The 20392-nt window shown below is 42.3% G+C and overlaps 1 protein-coding gene and 1 pseudogene across 1 annotated transcript; one reads left to right on the forward strand and one right to left on the reverse strand.

Moving 5' to 3' along the window:
• Positions 1–6: 6 nt before the first annotated feature.
• Znf101 (zinc finger protein 101) lies at positions 7–14936 on the reverse strand. Its single transcript, XM_005370512.2, has 5 exons — positions 14843–14936; positions 5505–5871; positions 2495–2621; positions 2266–2326; positions 7–1336 (listed from the first exon to the last, which is right to left on the reverse strand). The coding sequence occupies exons 2-5, from the start codon at positions 5541–5543 to the stop codon at positions 295–297; spliced, it is 1269 nt and encodes a 422-aa protein (XP_005370569.1). The 5' UTR covers positions 5544–5871; positions 14843–14936; the 3' UTR covers positions 7–294.
• LOC106144426 lies at positions 12561–13035 on the forward strand (annotated as a pseudogene).
• Positions 14937–20392: the final 5456 nt, after the last annotated feature.

A 20392-nucleotide genomic window follows, 5' to 3' on the forward strand; every position in this document is an offset into this window, starting at 1 on the left:
CCTGTAGGGTACACTATGGTGGGCTCTATAGTCCCTGTGACCCTGTAGGGTACACTATGGTGGGCTCTATAGCCTCTGTAACCCTGTAGGGTACACTATGGTGGGCTCTATAGCCCCTGTGACCCCGCAGGGTATACTATCATGGGCACTGTAGTCCTGTGATCCCAAAGGCTATACTACATTTTTTAAGAGCTCATCACTATTTTGAGTTCTTAGATGTCTTTTATGTGAATTAGGATAAGCATTTTATCACATTGTTCACATGCAGAAGGTTTAGTGCTAGTTTTAGTTCTTTCATTCATTTGAAGGAAACAGGGATAAAGGAAGTAGGTATTGTTGACATTTATAGGGGTTTTCCACAGCATGGACGGACTGATGCCTCTTAAAGGAACTCTGCCGACTGAAGGATCTGCCACACTGCACGCACTCGTACGGTTTCTCTCCAGTATGTCTTCTTTCATGTAATCGGAGGTAAGAGTGATGCCTAAAAGCTTTACCGCATTCTTTACATTCATAGGGTTTCTCTCCAGTGTGGCTTCTTTCATGAAACTGAAGGTAACTCTGACGTGTAAATGCTTTACCACAATGTTTACATTCATAAGGTTTTTCTCCCGTATGAGTTCTTTCATGTAACCGTATGGAAGAATGATATCTAAAAGCTTTCCCACACAGCTTACACTCAAAGGGCTTTTCACCTGTGTGCGTTCTTTCATGCATTTGAAGTAAAGAGGGGTAAATGAAGGATTTACCACACTCTTTACAATTATAAAATGTTTCTCCATGCATTATTTTATGTCTATGATAGGAACTCTGAGACTTGAAAACTATATCACACTGTTTACATTCATAGTGTTTTTCTCCAGTATGAACTTTTTCATGTAATCGCAGGTGAGTAAGTCTGCTAAAGGCTGTACCACAGTGTTTACATTCGTAAGGTTTTTCTCCAGTGTGAATTCTTTCATGTGACTGAAGGGCATTGAGACATCTAAAGGCCTTACTACACTGCTGACACTTATATGGTCTTTCTTCAATATGAATTTTCTGATGTCTTTGAAGAGAATTGAAAGAACTCAAGGTTTTACCACACTGGTTGCATTCATAACATTTCCGAACAGTCTGACTTCCTTCACACTCCTTGTAGTCATAGTTGTGATGTCCATTATAAGTTAGGTGATACAGTCCATAGGATTTTAAACACACCTCACACTCAGAAGGCCCACTTGAAGTCTGAGTTTCCGTGTATCCTTCAATACTTGTAAGAAAATTGGAGTCCTGTGGCTTCTGTTCATAGTCTTCATGTACATACTGTGTATATTCAGAGTGAGATATGACGTGCCTATTAAAAGATAAATGACATGTGAAAATTTCTCCACCCACATTGCTGCTCATATTGAGACTAGTATATGGATAAGGTTGTCCCACCCTGACCACCTTCTTCAGTATCACAGAGTACCTGTAAATGTAACTAGTGTGCAAAATGGCAAGCACATTAGTCACAGTTGATTTATCACTATTTGCTTATTAAATCATCTTGCTTGGACAACCTGCTACAATCAAAATGTGCCTTCACATGAAGGGTCTAAAAATAAATGAACTGCTGGCCTACAATACAGTTCCCACAGGCCTAGGATCAAAATGGTAGCATTCGTTAACGCAGGGTCCCAGAACTGGTTCTAGATGAAAGACTATTTTTTTCACACAAAAAAATATTTTGGGTGAAAATTTTCTACTGACAAATTAATTTAAAGTCAGGCTTATTTGTTTTGTTAACTTGTTAAATTTTCATGGCACAGCAGCAGAAGAAAAGGCTCAGTGGTTAAGAGAACTGGGTGTTCTTCTAAAGAACCCTGATTCAGTTCCCAACACCAACATGGGGGGGGGGGGAGTAACAATCCAATTCCAAAGGATTGGAGGCTCTCTTCTGGCTTCCGAGGGCACAGCATGCATGTAGTACACAGACATAAACACAAACAAAACACCCTTATACATAAAATAAAAATAAATAAATCTTGCCAGGCAGTGGTGGTACATGCCTTTAATTACTCAGGAGGGAGAAACAGCTGGATCTCTGTGAGTTCAAGGCCAGCACAGGCTACAAAGTAAGCTCCAGCACAGCCAGGGCTATACAGAAAAATCCTATATCAAAAAAAAAGAAAAAAAAAACACAAATAAATAAATACAAAAAATAATTCTTAAAAACAAAATCTTTACAGCACACAAAATTTCTTCCAGGAACATTTGCTTGCACTTGTGCATGCAGATTACCTTAGATTTATTTCAGGATCTTCATTATGTTCTTCAATTTTCTGGTCTTCCCATTCGTATCCTAAAATATTGGCACAGTAATGTGTGATGAATTGCTAGGATGTACATTGTCACTACACCTAATTCTTTACCACATTCTTCCCTCTCCACATCCGAATCACAGTGACCATCAATAACCAGAAACACTTGCTCTCTAGTTTACAAAGTGAAGGTAAGATGATATCCTCACCGATGGCAGTGAAGTTCCTGCAGGTCTCCAGCATCACATCTCCATAGAGACTCTTCTGGGAAGGATCCAGCAAATCCCACTCTTCCTGGGTGAAGTGCACAGCCAGATCCTCAAAGCTCACCAGGTCCTAAAACATCCCATATTTGTATATAAAAGAGCGGGTGAGAACGACATCTGTCCACATCTGACAGTACGACAGCATAACTGTGTGGTCTTCACACACTCATCCCATGACGCACGAGTTCTAGTAAAACACCGAATGATGTTCAGGGACGGCAGACAGATCACTCTCCTCATTCCTGCACTCAAGAGATGAGCTGCTCCCCACCCCTTCCCTTTCTCCAGTTATCTCCACTTCTTGTCCCAGGAACACCCTATCATCTGATACAGCGACATTAAATTAGGGCTCAGGAGGCTGTTTGTCCTTGGGATTCAGGCTCAGAGTTTAGCTTCTTCCTCCATATTCCTGACACTCAAAGAAATTTCTGAAAACAAGGTTAAGAAAAAAAAGGAAAGCACATAAAGTGCAGAGAATTCGTACAAGTAACAGAATCTCTGGACATGTCCTGAAGCATATGGCAAACTCTACCCTACGACAAACACAAAGAGCAAACCCTGGAAAAGAGAGAGTGACTTCCTAAAGTACTACATAACCATGGACACTCTTTAAGACAGCTATTTAGTATGTGTGCATTTATTTGCATGGGCACACACGTCACTATGAGTGTGGGACTCAGTTTGCTCCTTCTACCATGTGTGCCCCAGGGACTGAACTCAGGTTATCATGTCTAGTGGCAGTTGCACTGACCTGCTGAGCCATATCACTGCCCAGAGGTGTTGTGGAATATTATTTTAAGATGTATTACATTTGCTTATGCTGTGGAATACTTGTTTAATAAATAATGCAAAGACATGTCGCATTCTTTTATGTTACATTTGTCTAACACTGTGAAGTTATGCTACTTTGGCTGTCTAAAACACCTGACGGTCTAATAAAGAGCTGACTGGCCAATAGCAAGGCAGGAGAAAGGATAGTGGCCCTGGCAGGCAGAGAGAATACATAGGAGGAGAAATCTGGCAAGAGGGATCAAGGAGCAAGATAAAGAAGGGGTCAGCCAGTCACCACCTACCTACACAGTCAGACAAGTAGTAAGAAGGAAAGAAAAGATACACAAAAACAGAGAAAGGTAAAAACCCGAAATCAAAACATAGATAATTTAAGAAAAGCTCGCTAGCGATAAGCCAAGCTAAGGTCAGGCACTCATAAGAAAGAATAAGCCTCCGTCTATGATTGTTTGAGAGCTGGGTGGTAGGCCCTCCAAAGAGCCAAACAAGTTAAAGAAAACAGCAACACAAATACTCACTCGTTTTGGTTTTTTTGAGACAGGGTCTCAGATGTAGCCTTGCTTGCTGGCCTGGAGCTTGTTATGTAGACCAGGCTGGTCTCAAACTCATAAAAATAACCTGCCTCAATACCCCAAAAACTGGAATTAAACGTGCAACATCACGCCCAGCAATGCTCACTTTTAACAATCAAAAAAATGCAGAAAGAATGCAGAAAAATACAATTGTGACAACTGGAATGGGAAAAAACGTATTTGATGTAAGTCATCTCTGAAAATTATAAGTAACTACACAATCTAAATAGCACCACCCACTAGGGATTAAGTGTCGTACACATGTACCTAGAAGGGCAATGTCACACTCAAATGATGAAAATTATTTTTAAAAAAATGCCCCATAGCCACAAGTTTAGTAACTTATATGAAATTAACAAATTCTTTGAAATGAGCAATCTATCTATCCCAAAACAGTCATAAAGGACTACACGGAGAAAACTACTGGACTATAAATGGAGTACCTTAGATGAAAGGGTCAAATTATTTGAAGACTCTATCAAGAAAAGAGATGAAATAGTATAACTATGTACATGCACATGTAGAAAAGAAATTAAATCAATATTTAATAGTTGAAAACAGGACAAGGCTTCCTCTGGAGCTAACACTGCCATGTGGTCTCCTAGGTAGCTTACCTTTTCTTTCTCTTTTGCCCTTCTCTTTAGGATGCTGGCTGGTGCCGAAATGTGCTTTTTCTGGTACTCTGGGCTTCTCTGCCACGGGACTGACCACTATACCAATTTAATTCATGAAGCATTGCTTTCTCTTCCCTTATCCATCTCCCCTTACTGACAGCTGCCAGTACTGGGGGCTTGCTTTCAACTCAAAACTGTCCTTACACTTCCCTTTAAAACAGTTCTTAAATTCTTTTTTTAATTACTTTATGTGTGTACATGTGCAACTGTATGTATATGTACCATGTGGATTCAGTACCCACAGAGGCCAGAAGAGGACACTGGTCCCCTTCAAACTAGAGTTAGAACAGTTGGGACCTACCACATAGGTGATGGAAATTGAACCTGGGTCCTCTGCAAGAACAGTAACTGCTGTTAACTTCCAAGTCATCTCTTCAGCCTTAAATTCTTTTTAGTAACAAGACAAAGAACCCCAAGAGGAGACCCAAATTTCCCATTGTGCAGGCAGAATTTCCCAAAATCCTGTACCATGACATAGCTGCTCACAAAGACATAAATGCGGGCAAAACACCAATGCACATTAAATTAAAAAAATAAATTTTAAAAATTAAAAATATATACAAATTAAACTAAGTGGTGTTGGCACATGTCTTTAATTCAGAAAGGCAAAGGCAGACAGATCTCTGTGAGTCTGAAGCCAGCCCAGACAGCCAGTTCCATGGCAGGCAAGGCTGATACACAGATAAACCCTGTCTCAAAAAGCAAAGCCAAAACGTGTGTGTGTGTGTGTGTGTGTGTGTGTGTATACACATGTATTAAATTAAATAGACAATGGTGATTTAAAATAATGCTTACAATATACATTAAGAAAAACAGGAGGACACAGTTAGCTATCTGAACCAATCAGGATTCTCTTGAGGACAGAACTAAAATAACAAGGAGAATTTATTAGATTACCTTATCTAATTTACAGCTTACCTGATCTGGCCTGGAGAGTCCAATAATGGCAGTCTCCATGACAGAGAGGCTCCATCCACAAAGACTAGAAGCCTCAAGAGCTTCAATCTGGCGCCTCAGGCCCAGAGCACACCTGGACAGCTTCTGGTCTTCAGTCCACACCGGAAAGTACAAAAAGCTGGGTTCCAATGTCAGAAGGATGGTGGCAGTGGCGGCAGCAGTAGCAGCAGCAGCAATGGGACAGATGCACTCACTAACAAGAAGTGAAGGCAGGAGATCAACACTGCTTCTTCTTTGGACTTCTCTGTATTAAGGCCACACTCAAAGTGCCACTATACAACAGGGTCTTCTCGGCTCAGTTAGGACTTCCTGAAGTTTCCTGGCAGTCCTGCGCAGAGACAGGTCTCTTAGTTGATTCCAGAGCCAATCGGGTCAACCATTAGCCATCATACAAACAACCAGCAATATTCAGGACTTGTGTTCCTACCAAGTATGTCCCCTCACACTCCTCCCTCCTAATCTCTGGGTCTGTCTGTCTCCACCCACAGGCTCCTCTCAGACTCGTCTTACTTGTGACTAAATGTGTCTTAACCAAATCGGCAGCAACCTGCATTTTCTCCCTCTCACACTACTGGCCAAATCCTAGCACACAGCATGATGCAGGTTCTGCTAAAGCCCTTGGGCTTAGAAGGGAGGTCCCACCTGAGTGGGGCTCCTATGGCTGAGGCCCACAATCACCAAAACAACATGATAAAAGTTTCCTATCACAGGTTTAGAAGTGTTTAGTTCTGTTTTGTTGTTGTTTTGGGTTTGTTTGTTTTTTTTTTTTTTTTTGCTTTTCGCATGTTTGTTTGGGGGTGGGGTTGTTTCAATTATGGTTTTTCAAGACAGAGTTTCTCTGTGAAGCACTGGCTGTCTTGGAACTAGCTCTGTAGATGAGGCTGTCCTCGAACTCAAAGATCAACCTCCCAACTGTCTTAGGGCCAGGTTACTTTCTAAATATTTATTTTCTTGCCCATAAACAAATGAAATGATACTGCTCCCTTTGCAATGAGTATCAGTGAACACAGGCTACATGGGCGTTCAAAGCACCAAGAATAAGTAATGGTTAAGTGCTCAACCCAAAATAGGCCATTTTTTAAGCATTTTTTAAAATTCTGCTTTTAGGATTTTATTTATATTTTTTGTTAGGATGTTACGCCTTCATGGTTTTTTAGGGGGAGGGGTTCGAGACAGGGTTTCTCTGTGTAGTTCTGGCTGATCTCAAACTCAGAGATCCTCCTGCCTCTGCCTCCTGAGTGCTGAGATTAAAGGTGTACACCACCACCATCACCCAACTCATACAGGGATTTCTTTGCAACATGTTCATATAGTGCCCAAGAAGGTCAGAAGACGAACTGGAGTTACAAGTGGTTGTGAGCCACCATGTAGGTGCTAGGAATTGTCCTCTGGTCCTCGGAGAGGGCAGCCAGTGCTCTTAACCATGAAGCCATCTTTCCAGCCCCAAACTACAAATGACTAATGAAAGCAATAAACTAATGGAGGAGTACTAGCAGAGGATATGTTCGGTATGGAGGTCAGGCTGCACCCTGTTCTAAGCTACTCCATATTGTAAAAAGTAGCTTTCTAGGCAATGCCTTGCCCTGAGACTCAATTTTAAGAAAAGAGAATGACTGCAGCCCCTCAGTAGATCCACAAAAACACTATCTGTTCACCCACATAGTGCAGACTGATAGATGGCTTATTCCTGGGGACAGAAAGGGAGGTAAGTTTATCAGGGTGAGTTGACCCGAGAGGGCCACACGAGAGCACTAAAATGTTATCAGGGAAACCAGGCCAGGAAACGATATGACTCCCTCTCCTAGCCCCCAGCCTCATAAAGTGACCATGGGATGGCTGGCCCCAAACCAACCAACCAACTTCTCACCTCATACCTGGCTGGCCCCAAACCAACCAACCAACTTCTCACCTCATACCTGGCATGTATGTGAAGGCAGGACAGACAAGGAACTCCTGCCCCTGAGGTTTCAAATCAAATAAGTCCAACCTCTTGACAGCCCAACCTATTCCTCTACCTGTCCCTCCAGACCTTCTCCCTGTCTAGACCTAGACCTGAACCCAGAGCTGCCTGTTCTCAAAGCCTACTTCTGGCTTTTATCTCACAACTAGAACTCTGTAACATAGCTGAGAAAACTGAGTCCTCCTTGTGTGCCTCATCAAAGGCACCCTACATTCCCTGCGGCATACTAGCTTTGAGTTCCTTGTCATACCAATGCAGGCTCTATCTGCATTTCTCTCAGCCCACTTTTGTGACTTTTCTTTTACTTGTATCCATTATATATATTATGGACATATATGCTAGTTATACTGTGTTGTGTGATATGGGAATATTAGTAATTAATAATGGAACAAACCTGCATTAACCTTGTCCCAATTGTCAAGGTACATGGAATTATCTAACAAATTACTATCTTCAAAACCATAGTACCTTTTGAATTTATTGTTATTCAAAAACATTCTGAGAGAGAAAACAAGCTCCACCAGGAACAGAAGCTAGGAGCAAATCCAGTCTGGGACTCAGGCAAATCAGGACTGAGCCAGCAACCACATCCAGAGTCAGCGATCTCCACCAGAACAGGTCCAAATCCAAGCCAGGGACTTCTGCAGGAGGAGATCCAGACCAGGATTTACAGAAACAGATCAAAGCCAGCAGCCTAGGCCAAAGTAGGTCTGAGACAGCAAACTCCAACAGAACAGAGCAAAGCACAGGACCGCTGAGCTATCTCCAGGAACAGGAGTAGCCAACGGGGTAACCAGAACTGTGACACTGACTGTACCATGAGGAACAGCCATCTGAGCTTTGGATTCACTAGCACCTAGAAGATTAATCAACAGAATTCAGACAGCCCCAACCACACCTATTAGAGGAAAAGATGAGTAGGAAAGGTAAGATCACACGCTACACCACAAAGAGCAACACAATACCAGTAAAACCTAAAGATTCAACAACAGCAAGACCTGAACAACCAAATATGGATGAACCAAAAGAAAATGATCTAAAAAATAACCTCAGGCTGGAGAATTGGCTCAGCGGTTAAGAGCATTGCCTGCTCTTCCAAAGGTCCTGAGTTCAATTCCCAGCAACCACATGGTGGCTTACGACCATCTGTAATGAGATCTGGTGCCCTCTTCTGGCCTGCAGGTATATACATAGAAAGAATATTTATACATAATAAATAAATAAATATTTAAAAAATAACCTCAAGAGAATGTTTGAAATTCTTAAAGATGAAATAAGAAATTCCCTTAAAGAAATGGAGGAAAAAACAAACAAAAAATTGGAAGATATCAGCAAATCACTTAAAGAAAACCAAAAAAATAAAGAGAGAAAGAAATCAAACATATAAAAGAAACTATCCAGGACTTGGAAACTGAAATAGAAACAATAAAGAAAACACAAAGTGAAGGAATTACAGAAACAGAAATCATGAGAAAAAGATCAGGAACCACAAACACAAGCATGAAGAGCAGAATACAAGAAATGGAAGAGAGAATCTCAAGCGCTGAAGATACAATAGAGGAAATAGACTCATCAGGTACAGAAAACATTAAATCTAACAAAAGCTTAACCCAAAATATCCATGAAATATGGGACACCATGAAAAGGCCAAATCTTAGAATAATAGGTATAGAAGAAGGAGAAGTTCAACTCAAAGGCACAGAAAATTTAACAAAATCATAGAAGAAAGCTTCCCCTACCTAAAGAAAGATATGCTTACAGAACACAAAATAGACTGGATCCAAAAAAGAAGTCCTCTTACCACATAATAATCAAAACACTAAACATACAGAGTAAAGAAAGAATATTACGAGCTGCAAAGGAAAAAGGCCATGTAACATATAAAGATAGGCCTATCAGAATTACACCTGACTTCTCAGTGGAGACAATGAAAGCCAGAAGGTCATGGTCAAGCATTATGCAGACATTAATAGACCACAGATGCCAGCCCAGACTACTACACCCAGCAAAACTGTCAATCACCATAGAAGGACAAAACAAGATATTCTATGACAAATCTAGATTTCACCAATACCTAGCCACAAACCCAGCCCTACACAAAATACTAGAAGGAAAACTCCAACCCAAGGAAGATGGCTACACCAACAAAAACACAGACAATTGATGATCTCATGACAGCAAATCCCAAAGAAAAAAAATGCACAAATTAATATCACCAATGATGAAAACTAAATTAACAGGTCATTAATATTCCTTAATGTAAATGGATTCAACTCACCTATAAAAAGGCACAGGCTAACAGATTGGATATGAAAACAGAATCCAACCTTCTTCTGCATACAAGACACATCTCAACCTCAAAAACAGACATTATCATAGAGTAAAGGGCTGGGAAAAATATTCCAATCAAATGGACCTAAGAAACAAGCGGGTGTAGCTATCCTAATATCTAACAAAATAGACTTCAAACTAAAATCAGTCAAAAGAGACAAAGAAGGCCATCTCATATTAGTCACAGGAAAAATCCATCAAGAGGAAATCTCAATACTGAACATCGATGCCCCAAACACAAGGGCACCCTCATATGTCAAAGAAACACTTCTAAAGCTTAAATCATATATTAAACCCCACACACTAATAGTGGAAGACTTCAACACTTCCCTCCTCTCACCACTGGACAGGTCAATCAGACAAAAAAAATGAACAGAGAAATAAGAGAACTAACAGATGTTATGACTCGAATGGACTTAACAGACATCTATAGAGTATTCCATCCAAACAGAAAAGAGGATACCTTCTTCTCAGCACCTCATGGAGCCTTCTCAAAAACTGACCACATACTCAGTAACAAAACAAACTTCAACAAATACAAAAAAAAAAAAAATGGAATAACCCAATGTACCTTATCAGATCACCATGCTTTAAAACTAGAAGTCAACAGTAATACTAATTCCAGAAAGCCCACAAACACATGGAAATTAAACAATGCTCACCTGAATCATCAATGGGTCAAGGAAGAAATAAAGGGGGAAATTAAAAACTGCCTAAAGGCCGGGCGGTATTGGCCCATGCCTTTAATCCCAGCACTCGGGAGGCAGAGGCAGGCGGATCTCTGTGAGTTCAAGACAGCCTGGTCTACAAGAGCTAGTTCCAGGACAGGCTCCAAAACCACAGAGAAACCCTGTCTCGAAAAACCAAAAAAAAAAAAAAAAAAAAAAAAAAAAAAAAGAAACTGTCATCAAAAGTCTCCCAACCAAAAAAAGCCCAGGACCAGATGGTTTCAGCTCAGAATTCTACAAGACTTTAAAGAAGAACTAATATCAATACTCCTCAAATTATTCCACACAATAAATAGAAACAGAGGGAACATTGCCAAACTCTTTTTATGAGGCTACAATTACCCAGATACACAAACCACAGAAAGACATTACTAAGAAAGAGAATTACAGACCAATCTCACTCATGAATATTGATGCAAAAATACTAAATAAAACTGGCAAATCGAATCCAACCATCATCCACCATGATCAAGTCGGCTTCATCACACAAAAGCAGGGATGGTTCAACATACGAAAATCTGTCAACATAATCCACCATATAAACAAGTTGAAAAATAAAAACCACATGATCATCTCATTAGATGCCAAAAAAGTCTTCAACAAAATACAGCATCCCTTCATAAAGGTCTTGGAGAGAGCGCGGACACAAGGAACATACCTAAACATAATAAAGGCAATATACAGCAAGCCAACAGCCAACACCAAACTAAACGGAAAGAAACTCCCAGAAATGCCACTGAAATTAGGAATAAGGCAAGGTTGTCACTCTCTCCAAATCTATTCAATATAGTTCTTGAGGTCCTAGCTACAGCAATACGACAACAAAAGGCAATCAAGGTGATACAAATTGGAAAAGAAGAAGTCAAACTTGCACTGTTTGCTGATGATATGATAGTTTACATAAGCAATCCCAAAAATTCTACCAAGGAACTTTTACAACCCAAACACTTTCAGCAATGTAGCAGGATACAAGATTAACTCAAAAATAAAATCAGTAGCCCTCCTGTACACAGATGATAAAAGGGCTGGGGAAGAAATCAGAGAATCAACACCCTTCACAATAGCCACAAATAGCACTAAATATCTCGGAGTAACTCTAACCAAACAAGTGGAAGACTTGTATGACAAGAACTTTAAATCTTTGAAGAAAGAAATTGAAGAAGAGACCAGAAAGTGGAAATATCTCCCATGCTCTTGGGTAGGCAATTAATATAGTAAAAATGACAATCTTACCAAAAACAATCTACAGATTCAACGCAATGCTCATCAAAATCTCAGCAAAATTCTTCACAGACCTCGAAAGAGTGGTACTCAACTTCATATGGAAAAACAAAAAAACCCAGGATAGCCAAAACAATCCTGGGCAATAAAAGAACTTCTGGAGGCATCACAATCCCTGACTTCAAACTCTACTACAGAGCTACAGTACTGAAAACAGCCTGGTATTGGCATGAGAACAGACAGGAGGACCAATGGAACTGAATAGAAGACACGGATATCAATCCAACATCTTCAAACACCTGATCTTTGATAAAGAAGCAAAAAATGTCAAATGGAAAAAAGAAAGCATATTTAACAAGTGGTGCTGGCATAACTGGATATCAACAAGTAGAAGAATGGAAATAGACCCATATCTATCACCATGCACAAAACTCAAGTCCAAATGGATCAAAGACCTCAACATAAAGCCACACTGAACCTTATAGATGAGAAAGTGGGAAGTACACTTGAACGCACTGGCACAGGAGACCACTTCCTAAATATAACCCCAGCAGCACAGACACTGAGAGAAACAATTAATAAATGGGACCTCCAGAAACTGAAAAGCTTCTGTAAAGCAAAGGACACGGTCAACAAGACAAAACGACAGCCTACAGAATGGGAAAAGATCTTCACTAACCCCACATCAGACAGAGATCTGATCTCTAAAACATACAAAGAACTCAAGAAATTGGACACCAGCTCTTTCTCTTCCGGTCGCAGGAGCTTCGGGAGCCGCCGATTACCGTCCAGCCATGGCCGAGTCCAAGAACCACACCACACACAACCAGTCCCGGAAATGGCACACAAACGGCATCAAGAAACCCCGGTCACAAAGATACGAATCTCTCAAGGGGGTCGACCCCAAGTTCCTGAGGAACATGCGCTTTGCCAAGAAGCACAACAAGAAAGGTCTGAAGAAGAAGCAGGCAAATAATGCAAAGGCCATGAGGGCACGTGCGGAGGCCATCAAGGCCCTGGTGAAGCCCCAGGTGGCGAAGTCCAAGGTGCCAAAGGGCCCCAGCCGCAAACTCACCCGTCTGGCTTTAATTGCTCACCCCAAGCTTGGGAAGCGGATTAGAAGCTACATGGCCAGGGGTCGTAGGCTCCAAAAAACAAAGCCCAAGGTTCAATCCAAGGCAGAGGCCTCAGCTGCAGCTCAGGCTCCCAAAGGTGCCCAGGCCCCTGTGAAGGCCCCATAAAAAAGGTCTCAGTCTGCCAGTGTGAAGACAGATGGACTGGTGTGAACACCTACACAGTATTTGCAGATGTTCAGGACCTTATGCTGTTTTTACAAATAAACTTGAGGCAAGTTCTGTTAAAAAAAAAAAAAAAGGAATTGGACACAAAAAGACCAAAAAAACAAAAAAAAAAAAAAAAAAAAAAATGGAGTACAGACCTAAACAGAGAACTCTCAACAAAGGAATCTAAAATGGCTGAAAGACATTTAAGGAAATGTTCAACATCCTTAGTCATCAGAGAAATGAAAATCAAAACAGCTCTGAGATTCCATCTTACACCTGTAAGAATGGCCAAGATCAAAAACACTGAGGACAACTTATGCTGGAAAGAGTGTTGGGTAAAGGAAAAACTCCTCCATTGCTGGTGGGAGTGCAAACTGGCACAGCCCCTTTGGATATCAGTATGGTGATTTCTCAGAAAATTAGGAAACAATCTTCCTTTGGGTATATACCTTTTGGATAAGGATGCTCAATCATGCCACAGGGACATGTGCTCAACTATGTTCATAGCAGGTTTGTTTGTCATAGCCAGAACAAAGAATGGATAAGAAAAATGTGGTACATAATACACAATGGAGTACTACAACAGCAGAAAAAAATAATGGCAGCTTGAATTTTGCAGGAAAATGGATGGAGCTAGAAAACATTATTTTGAGTGAGGTAACCCAAACACAGAAAGACAATTATCATATGTACTCACTCATAGGTGGTTTTTAAACATAAAGCAAAGAGAGCCAGCCTAAAAACCACAATCCCAGAGAACTTGGACAGCAATGAGGACACTAAGAGAGACATACACAGATATAATCTACACGCGAAGTAGAAAGTAGAAAAATACACAATCTCCTGAGTAAACTGGGAGCATGGGGACCTTTGGGGAGGGTTGAAGAGGGGAGAGGAGAGGCAGGGAGGGGAGCAGAGAAAAATGTAGAGCTCAATAAATATGGATAAAAAATGTATAAAAAATTCTGACACTTTTGGAAGACACAAGTGTGTTCATCCGTATTTCTAACATAGCACATTCATGACAGGAAGTCTCAATGATGAGATGTCAGGTACCGGTTTAAACTAGAAGCTCAACATACTTCTAATAAAAATCCTAAAACATATTTGTCATAACAGGAAACAAATTAAAAATGATGTGCAGAAATGAAGGAAAGAAATGATGAACACAATACAGAGGAACCAACTGCAATGCTTCCTGACTATAACACTTCCCATCAGACATCAGTACTCAAGACAATGTACCATTTGAGGAAAAATATTAACAAACACAATAAATATAAATAAAGACAAAAATATAGACAAAGGATGTTTGGCAGAAGAACAAACAAAAAAAATTAATGAGAAGTCTTTTTTAAAGCTGCTTCTGAACACATCTGCAAATAAACTCACTGGATAAAGACTTTACAGATGTTGCAAAATTAGCCTGAAATGGATCCTATATCTACATATGCAATGCAAAATTCAGAACTTCTAGAAGACACCACAAAGAACCTCAGTCTAGCACGCTGTCTTCCAGCGCAGCACCAAAAGGTGGACTTGTGCAAAGGTGACATCACCCCACCGCGCGCGAGCGCACACACACGCAGGCGCGGAAGAGGACGATCAAGGCGGATTCGCGCGCACGCACACAGGCCGCCGGCCAGGACAGGGCCCAGGTCGCAGGGCGGACTCCGTCCCTGGCCCCCTCCCCCAGCGCGGGAAGGACCCAGCACACAGGCTCCGCAGCTCAGCAGATCGCTCCTCCCCGTCTGGGGATCGCGATCCCGCGCTCACCATGGCGCAGCTGCCGAGCTCTCCTCCGTTGTCCTCCGTGCTCTGGGCAACGGCACCCTCAGCAACCTCCCTCAGGCTCGGTGAAGAACCCTCAGCTAGCATGGCGCCGGAAAGAACCCGCCCCCTGCCTCCCAACCGCTTCTGATTGGCTAGAACGGCTCTGCATGTGCTGAGTGACAGAAGCAACTCCTCTAGGGTCTTCTTAGGCTGTGCGCTTTGAAACCGATGGCTGTGTTGTGGTGACCAGCTGGTGGAAACATAGGCTCATGGCTCTCCTGTTCTTGTAGGTGCGCCCTACTAAATGACCCTGGCCAGCGAAAATAGTTGACAGTATCTAGCCAATTTGTGACTCTGAGATACCTAGGAAAAGTCCACTGAAAAAAACGGTTCTGACAGCTCAAGAGGGCCATATTTCTGATGAGAGTCTTGCTGACCGCAAGAGTCTCAAACTTTTAATCCTCCTAAATTCTGAGGTTGTAGGCCCTAAGTCAGCATGTCTAGCCATAATTGTTTCTTAAACAGTCATTAGAGAACTTGTAACTTCTGAAATGTTCTCAAGTATTCTTCTCCTTCACATATAAAGCTACAGAAAAAAAATTAAGAGTATGTAATTGAGGGCTAGAAACATGGCTCAGCGGTTAAGAGCACTGGGTCCAGCAGAGGATCTCCATCCTCTAGAAATTTGGAAAGGGTGCTTCGAGAATCTTGCTTTCCCAGAAGTCTTCATTAGGTTTTCTGCTGCTTTGATGAAACACCACCACCAAAAAGCAAGTTGGGGAGGAAAGGGTTTATTTGGTTTATACTTCCATAGCACTGTCCATCCACTGTCAGGACAGGAACTCAAACAAGACAGGAACCTGAAGCAGGAACTGATGCAGAGGCCATGGAGGGAAGCTGCTTACTGACTTGCTCCCCATGGCTTGCTCAGCCGGCTTTCTTATAGAACCCAGGACCACAAGACCAGGGATGGCACCACCCCCACTGATCACTAAAATAAGAAAATGCCTTACTGCTGGATCTCCAGGAGGCATTTCCTCAGCTGAGTCTCCTTCCTCTGATGACTCTAGCTTGCATCAAGTTGACACACAAAGCCAGCCACGACACCAGACACATAGTGTTTATCTCCAGAGCCCCGCGAATCCTTCCCCTCCCTCCTGTATGAAATGTTTCCATTCAGAGAAAACTGCTCTGCAACAGCATAGAAGAGGGGGAATAATTTTATTCTAACAACAAAATATTTTCACAAAAATCATAACAGGAAACTCCCAGTTGGAGATAAAGGAGGCAGTTACAACAGTACACAAAGAAGGCCTGGAAGAGCCTCCCTCATCATATAGAAACCAAAACAAACAGAACAAAGAGATGATGATGAGAGCTGAGGAAGAGAAACACCAAATCACTTACAACTTACTCACCCCATGTAGAGAGTCCATGACATACCAAAGCACGGACACCACCAAAGTTCAACTTAGTGAACCAATGAGTTTTATTGGAGCACTTACAGAAGCAGAAATGACTCAAATGACTCAAAGGCAGCTGCATCACCAAAGCCTACTCCAGCAGCTACTCATAGCGCTGGGAGCCTGGAGCACACTGCACAGCCTGCAAGTAACTCACCTGGTTCCTACCAGGAACATACTGCTGTTGTCTTACTAAACAAAAGCAACACCACACTGCCTTCTACATATTTATGCATATATACATGCATTAGTGCTTCTCTCAGCCTTGCCAGAGAAGCTTCCCCATTCAGTGGTCAGCAGTCAATGCAGAGACTCGAACTGTTCAAAGTGCTGAGAATACATGAGCTGATTGCTTAGCCCTAAACAGGACCTCTAGACCAACCTCCTACCTACAAGGCTTGGGAAACATCATAGAAGAGGAGGAGGAAAGAAAGTTAGAGGCAGAGGATGAGGAGCAGGGCTGTGAAAGGCATGGAGGGGGCATGGAGACTGCGCTCATGAGCCTGCTGCAACTATACTCACCTGCACACGATCAAGCCAACAAGATCAGTCAGCATTTCAACAAGCAGCATTAACTAGACTCAGAGAGAAAATAAAATGGCAGAACAGAAAGGGGAGAGGAACTTGATGGGGAGCCTGGGGGATGTGGAAGGGGCAGTTGGAAGAAGTTATAAACAACATACATTAAAAGTCTGGATGTCAGTCAACCCAGATAACACGGTAACTTCAGAGCATCAGGAGCCCAAAGGCAGAAGTAGGAAATATTAGCTTCTAGATCAATGAAATGTTGCTTTTGCCTCCTTATAAACAATAACTTCCTTTTGCAACCAAGATTTCTAGGCTAACAGGGCATGAAGTCGTAGGAAAAGGAAGCAAAATTTTTGAGAAAGAATCATTATTTCTACCACTTAAATTGTAATCATTGAAGAGAAGTACCATATAATGGTATGTAAGTATGTAAAATACAAGAGTAATTGAGTCATAGAGTCTTGTAGCAAAGCTCCAGAGAGCTTCTTAGGTCAGATGTTAGATATGCAAGGATTGTATGATATCTGCAGAGGAAAGACCTGGAGTGAATCTGGCCCACAAGAGAAGCTATGTGAACTCTGTATGGCAGACTTGGGGGTGTGAAGATGACCATGGCATTGGCTTGCAGATGAGCCAATGGACTGGAGCAGCTAATTGGATATTTTCAACAATCATCTATATCTCCAGCTCACTCAGATCCAAGAGGCACGAGTGTGGTGCACACACATGCATGCAGGCAAAACATTCAAACACATAAAGCCATAAATAAAGGACATTGAGCCTATAATTTGTGATCCTAGAGAAGCTAAATAAGAAGGTGAACCCAAAGAAAAACATATAGTTATCCTCCTGGATATTGGAAGTAGACAAGATTGCCAGGCAAAAAATTGGGATCTTGGGGGTGGAGTGGGATGGGGGTAATGGGAGATGGGGAGAGAAAAGTGAGAAGAGGAGGATGGGGGGAACTTGGAGGAATGGGATGATTGGGATAAAGAAAGGGTGGATATGGGAGCCATCTTAGGGCTGGCAAGAGACTTGACCCTAGAGGGGCTCCCAGGTGTCCAGGGAGATGTCCCCAGTTAGTTCCTTGGGCAGCTGAGGATAGGGAACCTGAAATGGCCCTATCCTATAGCCGTACTGATGAATATCTTGCATATCACCATAGAACCTTCATCTGGCGATGGGTGGAGATAGAGACAGAGACCCACATTGGAGCACCAGACTGAGCTCCCAAGGTCCAAATGAGGAACAGAAGGAGGGAGAACATGAGCAAGGAAGTCAGGACCACGAGGGGTGCACCCACCCACTGAGACAGTGGGGCTGATCTATTGGGAGCTCACCAAGGCCAGCTGGACTGGGACTGAAAAAGCATGGGATAAAACCGGACTCTGAACATGGCGGACAATCAGGGCTGATGAGAAGCCAAGGACAATGGCACTGGGTTTTGATCCTACTGCTCATACTGGCTTTGTGGGAGCCGAGCCTGTTTGGATGCTCACCTTCCTAGACCTGGATGGACGGGGGGAGGACCTTGGACTTCCCACAGGGCAGGGAACCCTGACTGCTCTTTGAACTGGATGGGGAGGGGGAGAGGAGTGGGAGAAGAGGGAAAGGAGTGGGGGGAGGGGGAGGGAAATGGGAGGCTGGGAGGAGGCGGAAATTTTTTTCAATAAAAAAAGAAAGAAATACTAAAAAATAAAAAATACTTTGAGTCTCAGAAGAAAGATGGAATTTTTAAACAATGTCCCAACTGGCAGGAATGTGAGGCAGCTGCTCAGGAAACAGCAAACAGAAATCAACACTAGTGCTCAGCACATTTTCTCCTTTCAAATAAGTCTGAGCCCATCCCTGTGGATATTGCCACAATCTGTTTGCAGGGTAAATCATGCCACCTCTGTTAGCTCTCCCCAGAAAGGCCCATACAGACCATTCCTTCACCAGAACTGTCCAGCCACGCTGACCTCTTACCATCTATTAAACCTTAACCTGCTTTATGGATTCAGGAGTGGGACCTGGGGTCCCTAGACTTCTTTGTGTCTCTCATCACCAGTGTAGTCTACTGAATATTATTTTTTGCTTTAAACTGTTGCTTGCCTGTATAACTTGCCTATTGAGGATGGTGTCCAAGCTTATTAGGGCTGCCAGGGCCCAATCTCTGACCCTAGCAACTCTGATAAATTATTGTGGCCTACTCTCCCAGTGCCTCCACCATTATTAAAGTCAATATAGCTGAGAGCTGATCAATTGTGTGTATATTTAATGAATGATCTGAAGCTATGAGCTTTTGGCAAAAGCCAGGTTCTTTCATTTCACTGTTTCAAGGATCTGATATCTTTCTTTATAAAGTCCATATTTTTAAAACACCCCAATAATTTTGTTTCCCTTATGGCATATGTTGTTTATTTCATTTTTTAATATTTGACATGATTGATTGATTGATTGATTGATTGATTGATTGATTGATTTTGTTCTCTGGGCCCTGCTAATCTCAAGCACATCATGCAACAATAGCTGACATTGAAATCCAGATCCTGCTGCTTATGCTTCCTGAGTCCAGAGGGTTCTCAACCTTCCTGACGCTGTGACCCTTTAATGCAGCTCCTCATGCTGTGGTGACCCCCAACCATACAATTATTGGCACTTCATAACTTCAATTTTGCTACTTTGTTTTCCAATGGTCTTTGAGTGTCATGACCCATTTCAACATGAGAATTAGACTGTTGTCCATTTCAACATGAGATACATTTAGCGCTCACAAGTTACAGATAAGCAGTAGGTACTAGGCGCTTTTCTTCCCTAGCTGTGGGTGGTCCCTGGCCATATCTGAGAACTCTGAGAGTTGGAGAGATACAGGTGGTCTGCTATGTAGCTGGAACCACAGTAAGAAAAATAAGATGCCTCAGATCTCAAATTATTCATTAGATAAGGTTTTGTATGCTAAACCAATGAGATGAGAAAATTAAGAAGATGGCAGACGTGGCCTCTGGGAGAAGAGGACAGGAATGTCTACCCTGGGGGACAGGAGAGGGAAAAACCAACATTGTCTTGTTCCAAATCAGCAACTATTTTTTGCCTTTTGTCTATACTGCTATGTCTTTCTGCAGAATTGATTAAAAATGGCTTCAGTTCTGTTGTAATAGGAGCAGCGGGGATGCGTCCCCAGCACCCCAGCCACCTGCTAGCTTATGCCCCGAAATAATTACACGGACACTGTATTCTTTTAAAACACTGCTTGGCCCATTAGCTCTAGCCCTTACTGGCTAATTCTGATATTCCGATCAACCCATCTCTAATAAACTGTGTAGCACCGGTCTTACCAGGAAAGATCCAGCATGTCTGACCTGGGGGCTTGCTTCTGTGCGTCTGCCTGGGAGAGGGGAGCACGGCCTCTGCTCCAGAGAGCAGAGCTGTCGAGTCTGAGCTCACTTCCTCTTCCTCCCAGCATTCTGTTCTGTTTACTCCACCCACCTATGTTCTAACCAATAAAATGGGCCAAGGCAGTTTCTTTATAACTTAACCAATGACCTTCCTCCATCAGAGCACCTAGCCCACACTGGTGGAG

The sequence above is a fragment of the Microtus ochrogaster genome, unplaced genomic scaffold (genome assembly GCF_000317375.1).
Source record: "Microtus ochrogaster isolate Prairie Vole_2 unplaced genomic scaffold, MicOch1.0 UNK81, whole genome shotgun sequence".
NCBI classification, from domain to species: domain Eukaryota; kingdom Metazoa; phylum Chordata; class Mammalia; order Rodentia; family Cricetidae; genus Microtus; species Microtus ochrogaster.